General features: G+C 41.5%; 1 protein-coding gene across 1 annotated transcript in view; it reads right to left on the bottom strand.

Annotated features, from left to right (window-relative positions):
- Positions 1-15,019, bottom strand: part of brinp3a.1 (bone morphogenetic protein/retinoic acid inducible neural-specific 3a, tandem duplicate 1) — a 66,436-nt gene that overhangs the window by 21,165 nt on the left and 30,252 nt on the right. The window contains exons 4-5 of the mRNA XM_056277367.1: positions 1,462-1,567; positions 853-1,089 (exon numbers count right to left, since the gene is read on the bottom strand). Of these exons, the coding sequence (XP_056133342.1) occupies positions 853-1,089; positions 1,462-1,567 (343 nt within the window). The remainder of the gene's footprint in view (positions 1-852; positions 1,090-1,461; positions 1,568-15,019) is intronic.

A 15,019-nucleotide genomic window follows, 5' to 3' on the forward strand; every position in this document is an offset into this window, starting at 1 on the left:
TGGCTTGCAGAGAGAGTTTTTCAATAAATTCTTCAACTTGAATGTTTACAACATATCTCTGTGACTCTCGCAGTGTTATTTGTGGGGTTTAGAGCTCTGTGCTGCTCCTTTGTCGATCTTAGAGTCAAATTTACATGAAACAGTAGCACAGTCCAATTCAAGCAGTGCAAATATTGCTTCAGCTGAGATATAGCTGCAACTTACATCGATAGCTTGTCGTAAAAAAAAAGTTTTTCTGTAAAAGAGCTCGAGCTTCAGTCCTTCAACGGTGAATGAATGAATGAATAAACTTGCTGACAACAACTGTAATACGGTATACCCAATAGTATAAAGCTCCGGGGTTGTAAAACAAAGCCAGTGATGCAGAAATAAATGTCTTTATCCATTATTCAAGTGCATTTTATCCAATATCGCTCAATGCCAGAGAGAATTCGATTCTACACGGGGTTCTGCAGAAAAAAGGGAAAACTCTGCAGGTAACCACAGCTTCTAAACATGAACCCTTTTTGAAACTCTCGTTTTGTCAGCAAAGTTTCTTTCGTGTTAGGTTCCCTTCAAAGAAGACGTGGTATTTTCTCAGAGATTACAGGCAGCAGATGTGTGTTCGCTGCTTGAATGAAAATCTCCACTAAACACTTTAATAAGGATCCATGTCAGGGCCTATGGAAATTTGTAAATTTGATTACCTAAATTACAGTGTGCCAAATACGTGAACTTTGATTGGCTTTTGATTGTTTAATCAGGCTAATAGATTGTTTCACCATGTCAGTTTTGTTTTGTTTTCTGTTCTAACCCGGTCTCCTCTCACAATGACGGATTAGGGAGAGACCGTCGTGAAATGAATGCACTAACCTGACTCTTCAAAGTCCCGGTTGGCCATGTTCCAGGAATCTTGGATGTGAAGCAAGCTGGCCTCCATAGCTCTCAAGTCTACCTCAGGGCAATTACACAGGGGGTATTCCTCGCTGCACTGGCACCAGCAGTCATTGTCTCGGCAGACAAATTGGCCCTGCTCATTGCATCCAACATAGCTGAGAGCTGCCTGCACAAATCTGGCCCTCAGGTACTCTGGCAGTATGGCCTGGAGGCCTGAGGCAAGGAGAAAGGAAGGACAAAAGCACAAAAATGTCGAGAAGAATGGCAATGATGTTCTTTTTTTTTTCTTCTTTTTTTTTTTGTCATGGTTTTTGCCATATTTGTCATATACTTGACTTCACATGCAATATACAAAAAATAATCCCCCACAGTGGGATTCTGTTACTGTAGCTTAATAGTGTGGGATCACTTCAGAAAAACTGCAGCATGCATACCAACAAAAAGAAAAAGAAAAAAGAAAAAGGAAAGACTGATCGAAGCTAAATTTGTTCTGACATCCAAGTGGTGCCATAATAGGCTTGCCAGAGAAGAGCCACTGTGACAATTCCATCGGAAATTGGGTGGGTTCAATTATGGATGGCCAACCTTGCAAATGAATCTTGTTTTCAGGGCTCTGAACAAGAACAGAGCTGACAGAGTCGAGGTTGTCATAGTTACTGCATCCGAGAGGGCCCGTCCTCGTTTCGGTCACCTAAAGGATGGAAAACAGGCGCATGATGTGAGGGAGGCCCGCTGATGTCATTAAATAGGAAGAAGGACACGAGGTTGGGAGGAAGAGAGGGAGGGAGGCAGACAGACAGACGGAAAAGTAAATCTTGAGACATGCAGAGAGAACGAGAGACGGCTGGAATTCATGTAGAACATTAACAATACTCTTTCCCCATTATCTCCTCTCTTCTGAAGCACGCCGAATAGATTGCACATTATGGAGACATCTCCACTGTGCAAATTATGCTTAGGATAATGACTTTGTGAACCAGAGGCCCGGAAACAGAGTTATGATAAAGAACCTTGGAGTAAACCATAATGGGTGTGCTGTGGTGTCATCTGTCATATGATGGTGTTTATCTCTTTTTACTGTCTTTACCCGTTACAGTAGAGCATGGCAAAGTCGAATGCGGTGCCATTACAGGCATGCAGTTTTTACATGCGCTTGGGTATACACACATTTGATGGTAAAGTCATTGCACTTTAATTCAACACGAGTCAAATGTGGTGGCGAGTGCTGCGAAAACGACTTATTACGCCGCAATAAATGATGCATAAAGATGAATCTGATTCAACCACAGATATTTATTCATAACTGTTGATTCTTACAGTAGTTGTGTGCTAGACTGGATTTAAGGTCACACAGAGACGGTCTGGATAAAAGAGGCATGCGCCGAGCGGGCTACACTGAGCAGTTAATAGACCGTCCTAAGAAGCTTAGGGGTCGATGTGACTTTCACTTTTCCACGGCATAATGAGGAAATGCAGCACGACAGCACTGACGAAAAAAAGAGAGGGGGGAGAAAAAGGGACACCTAAGTGAATGGGGATGAAGATAGTGTTGAGTCAACTGAGCGAGTGATAAAAAGTAGGATGTGAACAACTTCAGTGGGGGAAAAAATACCTTTTAAGAAATGCACAAAAAAAGATCCTATGCTGCACAAGAAGTAAGATACGACTACAGCCAAAACTCAAAAGATGCAACACGGGATTCATGCTGGTGGGGGGGGGCAACCGAAGAAAAAACACCGTCATAAAATTCTCCTTTTCCCTTAGCTCATGGCTAGATGATCACACGGCGATGGTTCAATCACCCTGCACAAAAGCTTGATCCTGAATATGCATTAAATCTAGACCGCTTGGGCAGCAAAGAGACAAACCGCCGGTCTGGACTAAAACCCGTCTCATTCCTTGTCACCAGCTAAATATTGCAAGATGCAGTGACTGCTTCTTTTAGTATTTTCCTGCAGACCCACTTGCTGTGACCGTATCGCCTTGCTTGAATAATGACGACCACCAGGGTATCCAAAAAAAAAGAAAAGAAAAGGGCACTTCCTGCTGTGTGAGCATGCTAAGTATCTGGTGTCATGAAAGAAATGATCTGGATAACAGACAAAACCCTTCTTTTTTTCTTTCCAAGAAACCCACCAGAAGGATAAAGACCCTAGTTCTTAATATATTATTACATCAACAAACATTGCATTTAATTTACATATTTTCAAATGATTTATTCTCTTTTTTTTTTAAATGTGGCACCGTAATTAATATTCAGAGAGATCCCATAGATAAGAGTGCAGGACAAGCATGAAAGAGGGGGCAAAAACAGAGAGAAAGAGAAAAGGGGGGGGGGATCAGAAGAGGTTCAACGTTTGTATTTCCATTTATTTCTTCCTCTCTCTCTCTCTCTCTCTCTCTCTCTCTCTCTCTCTCTCTCTCGGCCTTTCTATTCTTTTTCACTGATGTGTCAATGCAATTAATTAAAACCCGAGCAGCCTCCACAGGGAATCACAGATTAATTTCCAACACAGACTGATGTCCAACTTGAATGAAAAATTGTCCGAATGCAAATCTTAAAATGGCTTCCCCGTGCATACCAATGAGAACATCTGCACAAAAAAAAAAAAACAAACTCAGTGGAGCAGAGCATGTGTGCACAGTTTGTGCTCACTCTATTAGAAAAATATATTTCAAGACTCTCTAGACCTAGAGGGGCATTCTGTTAAAAAACCTACAAAACACGATATGTAAATGAGATGGGCTGGGTGGGCTGACTGTGGTGGGGATGTATTAATATGCCATAATTGAGTTCTAACATAACTGTGCTGACGGTGCAAGCGGCTCTCACAGCTGCAGTTAATGGTATTAGTAATTGCACTTAAAGGTTTTCCCAGAATAAGCAGTTCAAGTCTCTTGATTATGTTACGGATGTGACTTGTATGTTATCATTATTATAATTGTGTGACTTCCACCATCTTGCCTGCTGCATATGCTTCTGGATGCCTCCCTGCTGTTCAAATATGCCTGCCAGTTTAAAGTGCTAACGCTGTAGACGGGTATACAAGCACGTTCTGAAAATAGTTCACGGATAACCTCCGGAGACCTGAATCCCCCCCGTCTTTTCTGTTTCCTATTCAGATCAAGTCTATAGAACGTTTCCCTTCTAACTCAGTACAGCAGCTCTCTACATTTTGTCAAACATATTGACTGATAGTGATATCTTATAAGCATGGCATGGTTGGAAATATGTGGCCGTTTGCATCATCGTTGCAGCCTTTGTCATTGGTTCAAACCAAAAGGGTGCCCATCACTCAAAGTCAGTCCATCCGTCCATCCATTATCCAAGCCGCTTATCCCAGCTGGGGTCGCGGGATGCTGGAGCCTATCCCAGCAGTCATTGGGCGGCAGGCAGGGAGACACCCTGGACAGGCTGCCAGTCCATCACACAGGGCCCAACACTTTCACAGCTAGGGACAATGTAGTACGGCCGATTCACCTGACCTACATGTCTTTGGACTGTGGGAGGAAACCGGAGCACCCGGAGGAAACCCAAACAGACACGGGGAGAACATGCAAACTCCACACAGAGGACGACCCGGGACGACCCCCAAGGTTCTTCTTCTTGCTGTGAGGCGACCGCGCTAGCCGCCCTGAAAGTCGGTCATTAACCTCAATTAAATTGGATTATGACTATGACTTATTCATGTCACTTGCAGGCCTGACTCTCGTGTTCCTTCCTTTCCTTTCAGAGAGCTTACTCTGTGCTTCCAACTGAGCTCATCAAACCCCACTTCTGATGTAGTATTTGAGGAGGATTTCGATGTGTGCCGTGACCCCTTTTCCAGTATTCAAAATAAGCAAACTGATCTGCAATCATCCACCTCTGCATTCTGTTCCTGCATATGTGAGCCGGTGAATGGGGGGGGGGGTTCAGTACAGATCAGCCCATCCCTTTGGATTCATTTCACTTCCTTCAGTATGCGTGAAATGACAGAAAACGAGGCTGTGACAAGGTGCTCAAAAAATGACAACTCTATCTGCCCCTTGACAAGATGCGCGGTGAAGCGGCATTGTGAAAACCAGCGGCTTCCATATCAGCATAACCCCAATAAGGCACAAATATTAACCTGGTGAAAACGAATCATTTCTGTTGATTCCGACTGTGGGGGGAAAAGCCACAAAAGCATCATAAAACATCACGCCGTGTTGAACCGGTGTTGCAGATGCCCGACTTTATATAATGGCTATGATTTCATGCCGGCTGGAATAAATTGTATAAGATAGCATAAATGTTTCATGAGGATCTTTGCTCATTTCAGAATTGCCTTTTTTCACTGCACCTTCTACCTTAATCACCATGGCATAGTAGATGTTCAAATCCGCATTTGCATTCGAGATGCGTCTCTGGCTTGTTTATTCGTTCTTTGAGGATTCCAGCGGATGTTTTAAAACCACTTTGTTGTACGGGCTTACACTCTAATGTCAAGCAGCTAGGGATAAGCTCATCAACCGAGGGAGAAGAAGAGGAAAAGAGAGAAAATAGCATCAGAATGAGATTATCTTTTGCCCGAGAAAGAAACCAGAGGCCAACGAAAGCCACTCAGGAACAGCCGGGAACCTTTAGGAGAAGAATGAGGAACTTAATACTGTACCTCTACCGTTGGCTCACTGACTTGTGTTGTGAGGGGAACTCAACCCGTGCCATTAAGAGAGACGCCGCGCTCACTTTAAGGGGGGCACATTTCATTCTCATCAGTTGTTCCTGCTTCCAAGTCTCTCACTTTTTTTTAGGGGGGGGGGGGGTTCCCCATTTTTCTCCCCAATTGTACCTGGCCAATTACCCCTCTCTTCTGAGCCGTCCCAATCTCTGCTCCACCCCCTCTGCTGATCCGGGGAGGGCTGCAGACTACCACATGCCTCCTCTGATACATGTGGAGTCGCCAGCCGCTCCTTTTCACCTGACAGTGAGGAGTTTCGCCAGGGGGACGTAGCGCGTGGGAGGATCACGCTATTCCCCCAGTTCCCCCTCCCCCTTGAATAGGTGCCCTGACTGACCAGAGGAGGCGCTAGTGCAGCGACCAGGACATGTACCCACATCCGGCTTCCCACCCGCAGACACGGCCAATTGTGTCTGTAGGGATGCCTGACCAAGCCGGGGGTAACAAGGGGATTCGAACCAGCGACCCCCATGTCGGTAGGCAACGGAATAGACCGCCGCGCTACCCCGATGCCTCTCTTTCTCTTTCTTGGGCCAGTTTCAGATCAATGACGCCTTCAGGAGTTCAAATTCCTCTGAAACTTGTCCAACCAACTCATTTGGCAACTAGCTCTCCTCCTACAGCTCCTCCTATATACCCTAAACATCCTTTATAAGGCCATTTCACAGAGCTTGTCTACCCACTACCCTGTCCGATTAAAAAATAAAATAAAACCCAGACTGGTTGAAGCAGGTTGAAAATGTGGTGAAGAGTCAGACAGAAGGCAGCAGTGAACATTTATCTTCCTTTCTGAATAATCAAGACGCTAAAAAAAAAAACCTGTCTGTATTGAATTATTCATCCACACATAAGCGATAAAGGAGGACAGAGTGCTTTGTTTTGTTGGGGTTTTTGTTTTTTTTGTTGTTTATCCTGCCATCAAAACTGCTCCAACCACAGAGAGCTGCCTCTCTATTGTCGCTGCCGTTCCTCGCCAGCCATTATCTGATTTCTAAAGCTTAGTCTTGCGTATTTTCTTTTCTACTCCCAACAAATGAGGCATAACATGGCATGGCTGAATGAACATTGTGGACTCGCAGAGCAAATTGGGGCAAACAATCCTTATCACACCTCCCCACCATCGATGATACCCCCCCCCTCCCGTGTTCCAGCCCCAGCCTGCACAGGTGAAACGTTCGTATGCAACTGATTTGCAGTTCCCAAAACACGCTGATCGCCAGCGTTCTGTCTCGTGCAGATGTGACTACCCCCCTCTGAAATGAAAATATACACATGTACTTAGTGCACACGCCTGGCCTTGTGAGACTACATGTCAGTGTATTAGATCAAGCTCTGTCACATGCATACGCTGCATTTCAGCAGTGGGATGTCAGCATGGTCCGGTAATCTCTCCATACAGTTAAAACCCAAGCTTGCTCGTCTGGTGAAGGTTATTGTGGGGGGGGGGGGGGACATCAGTCCCTCCAGTCAATATACGATCAGGCAAGCACAGAGAATATTGTCTGATCCATCTCACATTCTCCACGCCGAGCTCTTGCCCTCCGGCAGACGGTATAGAGTACCCCAATGTAAACTCAGCTGTTTTAAAAACTCATGCACATACCTCAATTAAAATGTTAGATAACGTTGCTCGAGTTGCAGAGCTGTGCAATACCTTTTTACACTAGAGGTGGAGGATGCCAGGGGTTTTTTCCATATGTAGCTCGTTCTTACCACTGGTTGTGTTTATATATGCAACCACTATGCATAATTTGTGGTTGTGCTGTGCTACAGCATGTGTATATTATGTTGTTGTTTTTTTTTTCATTATTACTACTATGGAGGCAGCTATATGATGTGCAGCACTCGTGTCCAAGACGAATTTCCCTACCGGGACAATAAAGTATATCGCATTGCATCGTATTTAAACGTATCGATGAATGAAGATGCGGTTGAGAACATCCACTCAGCTCATTCGCTCTAAAACTAAGATTTTGCATGATTTATATCCATTTAAAATGTGACAATGACGCAGCAATTCGGTTAGACAATCAATATCCCAGTCGAACGGCATCTCAACACAGCTGAGATGTAGGAGCCAGAGAGAACTAGACCTGGTGACACTGGTTTTCCTGGACTACAAACAAGATGTAGGAGCCGTTGTGGCTCGTCTGCCATCGGTTCACCAGCAAATGGTCCGCACCCTTGTAAAAACGAGCTACTCAAGACCAAAATTAATGCAGGCAGTCTAAACGCCGTCAAACTACATCGTCACATTGTTTTACAGTTATATTGATTTTCTGTCTGGCAGAAGAGTCCCCACATTGGCATCACATGTCAATCTTTTCTCCTGCTCGAGTTGTTTCCAACCTGTACGTGTTTGCTGCTGCACCCATGTACGTCCTACCTGGGCAAAACATTTCAACAGCGGTACATGGAGACTGGGAGGTATCTCCAACCACGGTAAAGATGACAGCATCACGGGAGCTGACTACATGGTGCAGGTAGCTAAAATAATGATTTGTTACTGGAGAAATGTTATGGATTGCGGCTTGTAACACTGGGCTGGTGTAGGTGGAGAGAGCTAGCAGCATGTGGCTAGTTTTTTTTTTTACATTTTAATAAACTTTATTGCAAAACATTGGCATGTACAAATACAGCAGACATGCACTCCACAAAATGGTACAGCAAGAAAGGATCCTGAATAAACAACAAATACAAAACAAATCTACTAGGGATTATGAAAATGAGTAAACAATCCACACAAACAGAATGAAAGAAAACAAAGGAGAGAAAAAAAGCTAAAAGAAGAAACAAGTGACATCATTCCTCTTTACAGCTTAATGGTTTTGTTACTTTTTTTAGTGTCACTGAAAGCCAGAGTTTTAATATATTCTTTAAATTCACATAAGAAACCAATAAAATTGGGGGGAACCTTTGTAAATCGGCATCTGTGTATATGAAATTTACCATACAAAATTAACAAATTCACAATAAATTCAATGTCTTTTTTTCGATGTTTGAAATACATAATGACATTTTTACACTCAATGTTGATATTATCAAAGAAATGGAAACGGATGATCCGCTGTGGCGACCCCTAACGGGAGCTGCCGAAAGTAGTTGTAGTAGTAGTTTGATATTATCATTAATTTTGAACAATATATGATTTTCCACTCGGGCCCAAAAAGTAATCGAGTGTATAGAACGGTAAAATAAATGTGTTAAAGATTCTGGTTCATTATTACAAAAGCTACATTTGTTATCAATGTCTAAGAATTTAAAGAAATACAAATTCGTTGGATATATATTGTGTAAAATTTGATGTGCACTTCTTTTATCTTGTTAGTGATACAGAACTTATATGGCAATAACAAGGTCTTCTGCCAGTCGAGGTCTATAAAAATGTTGTCCCAAAACCCTTTCCCTCTAGGAGACATTGTCCTTCTTTCACAAAATGTCTTGCGTATATGTTTGTTGTTACATTTAGAGTTCATAATATCAACCCCGTTTATCATCAAAAGGGGTTCTACTCAGTGCTTCTTGAAATTGAAGATGACTTTTCATTGGAAGGGATAGGCCATTAGAAATAGCTTTTATTACATAGTTAAACTCTTTGCTTGTAATAGGGAAGGATTTGATAAGAAGGAAACGTTCAAAGCTTAACAATATACCCTTAGTGTCAAAGAGATAATTTACATAAATGATACCTTTGTCAACCCAATTCTGCTTAAATATAGATTTTTTTCCTAACTGTAATGTCGTCATTATTATATATAATAGTTTTATGTAGGGAAGAATTATGGGAGTAACATCATTTCCAAGCAAGGAGAGCCTGTGGTAACATTTAGATAATTTTAGAGGCAATTTGGTAATACAGAAGTGACAGGTGAGTATGAAATGAAGTCCACCCAGTTTTCTAAAAATATTGTATGGAATAAAATACCAAATAGAGTTTGGGGCTTTAAGACATTCCTTAACCCATTTTATCTTAAATGTGTTATTTAAATCAACAACATTTAGTAATTCAAATCTCCCTTCTTTTCTGAATCCTGAAATGATTTCTTTCTTTAGGCAGTGTTGTTTCTTTTTCCATGTAAATTTAATGAGTATTTTGTTAATTTCTTTAGATGTTAGTCTTGGACAAATAATGATAGAGCAGGATATACAAGCCTTGAAATACCTTCTGCCTTGGTTCAAAGGATTCTGCCAAAAATAGACTGGTCACCCTGAAGCCACATATTCATAATACTTTGTCTTTTTTTAAGGCAAGGAAAGAGGTTAAGTTGTTGTCTAGTTGTCATATCTTTAGTAACATCAATTCCTAAGTATTTAATAGCTTTTTCTTTCACCGGAATATTGCATACACTTTCATTATCTGTATTATATAGGCTTAAGATTTCAAATTTTCCTGTTAAAATGTAATCCCAAAGCTTTTGAAAATTCTGTAATTAGTTGTATAGTTGGTACAATTTGGTATTTGTCTTTTAGAAATAAAACCGTATCATCGGGTAGTTGTGTTATTCGAATTTCTCCTTGAAATATAGACAGACCATTTATATTGGGACTATTTAAAACCTTCAATGAGAGGAGCTCTGTAGCAATCAGAAATTAAAAAGGGGACATTGGACAACCTTAACGCACAGCTCTGTTAACAGGGAATCTTTTGGAAGTACTGGGGTAGATGATTAAATTACTGTTGATGTCCTTGTATAGCATATTTACTACCGAAATAAAGTTTTCTCCAAAACCCATTAAGTTTAAAACCTTGTATATAAATGGATGATCCACTGTATCAAACGTTTTATAAAAGTCGAGAAATACAATGACTGCCTGTGATTCCACATATTCAGAATAGTCAAGCAAATCTAGAACTAATCTTATATTATTACTTATATGTTGGTTAGTCATGAAGTCCGTTTGGGTTTCATTAATAATCTCTCCAAGGTCTCCTTTTAAACGTTTGGCAAATACAAGTGCAAATAATTTAACATCTACATTTAGAAGAGTGATTGGTCTCCAATTTTCTATACACAGAGAGTCTTTGTTTGGTTTGGGTATCAAACTAATTAGTCCTTGTTTCATCATTGCTGTCCTTTCTTTGTTAGCAATACATTATACATATTCATAAGTGGGGCTTCAATAATATCTCAAAAGAATAAATTGAATTCAGAGGATAAACCATCAATATCGGGTGATTTCCCAGTTTTCATATGTTTTAAGCCTTCTATAAATTCACTGTTCAGAATAGGTTTGTCACAATTAGTTTTAAATTGTTCTGAAATGGTAGGGACATATTCTTTAATGTTATTTAAGAATTATTCACAGTGTTCTGGTTCAAATCTAGATTTATATAGTTTTTTGTAAAAGGATCCTATATGTTCAGCTATTTCTTTGGGATTGGTAGCAATGTTGTCATTTATTTTTAATGCTGAAATATTGTTTCTTTTGCAATTACGTTTTTCAAGAGCAAAAAAATAATTGGGAGTTTTTTCACCTTTTCTAACCATCTTGACCTGGATCGATCGTACAAAGGCTCCTTTAGCAACATTAACGTATAATTGATCTATTTCGTTCTGAAGTTGCATTAGTTTTGCTTTCTCAGTTTCTGAAAGATCTTCTTTATTCAATAAAACCCTCAAATTTTCCATAATTTCATTTTCTTTTGCATTGTTAGCCTTTTTAATGTTTTGCTGTGATTAATAGCAATTTCTCTCATCTTGAATTTAAAGCATTGCCATTTCTGAGTATTACTCATTTAATTTTTCCTAAAAATGTTTTGTGCCATCTGTTTAACTGAATCATGAAAGGTTTGTCTTTTAATAAGCTATTATTTAGTTTCCGGTACCCTCGTAGTTTCTTATTATTTGGAACCAACTAAGTGTATAGAAATTATTTTATGATCAGATAAAGCAGCATAACAATGTGAGACTTCGGATATATACTGTATGCAAGATGTAGAGGTTAGCCGTAAGTCTATTCTGGAATGTTGGGTACATCTAGCATTACACCAACTAAATTCTTTACAGCCAGGGTTAAAGAATCGCCATGCATCTGTTACTGACAACTTCTCACTTAGATAAAGTGCGGCTTTGAACTGTGAATTTTGAGAGATTCTTTCCGGTATTCTGTCTATCAAGTCATTTGGAACATCATTAAAATCCCCTCCTATAATCAGAAATGCATCTTTGTTTTTGTCTTGTAGAGTGAACATAATTTTAGCCTGGGCTACTCCATTGTGACCATATAATTACATATGATGAACAGAGAGTTGTTTAGTTTGATTGTAGCCATAATCCATCTGCCATCCTCAGAACTGAAAGTTTCTAAGATATCGCCTTTAAATTTGTTAAACAGAAGAGCAACACCTGCTGAGTGATGAGAAGCATGAGAAAAATATGCTTGATCTCCCCACTGTCCTTTCCAAAATGTACTGTCTCACATGAATGCGTTTCTTGTAAAAAGGATAATGTTGGCATCCATTTTGCGAATAAAGAGGAATATTGCTTTTCTTTTACTACTGTTTCATAATCCCCTAGCATTAAAGAGAAACATTTTTTAATGAGTTGAACTTAAAATCAGTCATAATATATGAGTACAGTATCTGAAGAACAAAAAGTAAACTTAAGCCTTGATATTGAATAGGTTTGTTTATGTGGATATCTCAAGGAATATAGAAAAAGTTTTTCACGTTTCAGGCACCAGCAATTAACCTTATTAACTGCAACTGAAATGCATGGTGACTAGTATGTTAGCTCAAAACTATTAACAAGTCTAACAGACTAACTTGTCAACCAACCTGTTATTACCAGTCCAACATTAATCCGTTCATAAATAGAACGACAAGTAGGGACAGAGTCAAGTGAAACCTACACCGTGTCCTTGACTGAATCTGCTGCGACTCTTTTTCCATCAGTGATCACATCAAGGCCACGCCATGTAAGTACTCTCCCCCCCTTCCTTGAGTGCTTTGTCAACAAGCGGCCAAAGTTTTTTTCCGACACTGTCTCTCCCAGTATGTCAGATCCTCTGCGAGTCAGTGCTTCCTCTCCTTCATTACCATGGCGTTTACTGAAGCTTTCCTAATGTTCTGCCTGAAGGTGCACGTGGTGAACTGAATTATTACCGAAAGTGCGCTTCTGTCTTCCCTGGGGTGTCCGGCCCAGTGTACAGTGTCGATGAGAAAACCTAGTTTGTTTTTCCTCATCTGGAGCAATTTGGCCAAAGATGTGCTTCCTTGCCTCCTCTGCGGTTTCGTTGATAGCTTCTGGGAGACTGAAAAGTTTCAGATTCCAACGTTCCGCTTCTTCAGGCTTCATGTCTTGTTCAGCCATTCGCCGATTCACTGCCTGCACCTTATCTTCGCCTGGTGTTCTATCCCTTCGATATGTTCTTTAATTGTCACAATATCTGCTGTGTTTTTACTTATCTTTTGTTCGAGGGAAGTAAAAGGCCTCGTTAACTCCTGGACAGTATGTCTGCACTGGACACCTCATCCCTTCCTTGGCTGCCTGAGCAGACTTTCTTGGGGTTAGGACTTGACGCGTGGGATTCAGGTAAGGGTGAGCATAGAGAGAATGACCTTTCATATTCGAAATCCATCAAAAAGTTCCCCCATCTTTTCTTCTCTCGCTTTGGTATGTTGACGTCCGGTAACGTTAGCTTATAGCAGGCTGATTAGCATTAATTTGGTTGCGCTCATCAAAGTTTGTATTTCTCTCAAAAGCAGTGGTGGATCTAGAGATTTTTTCCTGGGGTGGTAAAGGGGTTGCAAGACTGTGTCCCAGAGGTGGCAGCTGCCACCCCTTGCCACCCTGTAGATCCGCGCCTGTGAGGGGGAGGGGGGTTCTAAATCGGCGACTTCTGTTTGAGATGAGTTTGGTGCGGGTCTCATTGACCTTCACCATGCATGTACATAAAATATACTTTAAAAACATATTATCTGATTTATAAATGGGGTGGCAACAGGGGTGGCAAGACTGTGTCCCAGAGGTGGCAGCTGCCACCCTGTAGATCTGCCCCTGCTCAAAAGTAATGACAATCTTAGACTGGTGTCTTTACCGTGTCTTTTTCTCGAACAGTGGTCCTTCTGAGTAACATCTCGGTGCTCAAAACTTGTAGGAGCTCAAAGCAAAACGGATTATAGCGAATTTGGGGGGGGGGGCAACTACAGGAACCGCCGCAGCCGGGACGCGAACCCGAATCTCCCGCCCCGCGAGAGACATTGCTAACCGCTCAACTAAAGGGTTCGAACCGTTAGCCAAGGGCGACCGAGCCTATTCATCCGTGATCGTTACATTGCCGCCTTCCTTCGGGAGGGGCGTCCCCGGCCAGACCCCCGCCTCCAGGGGAGGCCGCTTAGTTGAGCGGTCAGTGATGTCTCCCGCAGTGCGGGAGATACGGGTTCGCGTCCCGGCTGCGGCAGTTCCTGTGGTTGCCCCCCCCCGAATTCGCTACAGTATATTCACTTGCCGCCATCTTGCCCGACCTCCAGCATGTGGCTAGTTAGCAAGAGGCCCGGGAGAGCTGATTAGCTCAGAGAGTCGACAGACAGCGAGATGGGGATTACCACACTGCTACTTTATTCTGCTGTACATACATCGACCATACAGTGCCAGGTCTCCACCGCACTATGTTCACCGGTCATGTGCGTCACAACAAAATAAAAGGAGAAGCCACCCTGTGGCGTAATTTGGCATTGCAGAACTACTGTATATTTACTGGACTGACTGTTACAAGCTTTATTAACATAAGGTTAAGAAATTAGCAAGTAAATGTAGCTGTAAGGTCAGAACTGTTTTATATTAAAGATGGTTAAGTTTTGGTATGAGTTTGGGTCAGGGTAAGAATCTGGGAGGCCATTTGTTAAGCATTATATTCTAGCAGAGTGTAAATCAGAGTTAAAACTAGATCGAGTGTGTGCATGTCCTCAATTCCATCCTCATTCACTGATAATCAGTGATGGACAAGCTATTTGGACAGTGTAGTGAGCAAATCTAGCGGTTAATCTACATTAAATGAAGCTACCCCCCAGAGAAATGTAGCAAGCTAAGCTGCAGAAACATGACTAAAGGAGTTTACGACATCAAGCTATTTTTTTTTTACATTGAACCAACTTCATTCCATGTCAATGCTATCTCAGTGATCAATAAAACTGTCAGTCAAACAGACAGGCAGGCAAAAAATGTTAAGTTCAATTGTTTATGAAACAATAAGCTTTGCTGTCTGCTCTCACTGCTCCCAAACCAATATGGCAACAAACAAAAAAAAGTGCTCAATACAGTGGCGTCTCTGGCACGGAAAGCCTGGTTGGGCACAATAAACTCTGTATGGGCAGCATCCGACTCATCAATGAAACTACACCCAAACCTACTTGCTCAATGAGTCCAAACACAAACACACCTTATCAATGAATTAACAAATGTACACATCAACATAACGCGGTGCGGGAATTAATGGAA

Source organism: Lampris incognitus, chromosome 3 (genome assembly GCF_029633865.1).
Source record: "Lampris incognitus isolate fLamInc1 chromosome 3, fLamInc1.hap2, whole genome shotgun sequence".
NCBI lineage: Eukaryota > Metazoa > Chordata > Actinopteri > Lampriformes > Lampridae > Lampris > Lampris incognitus.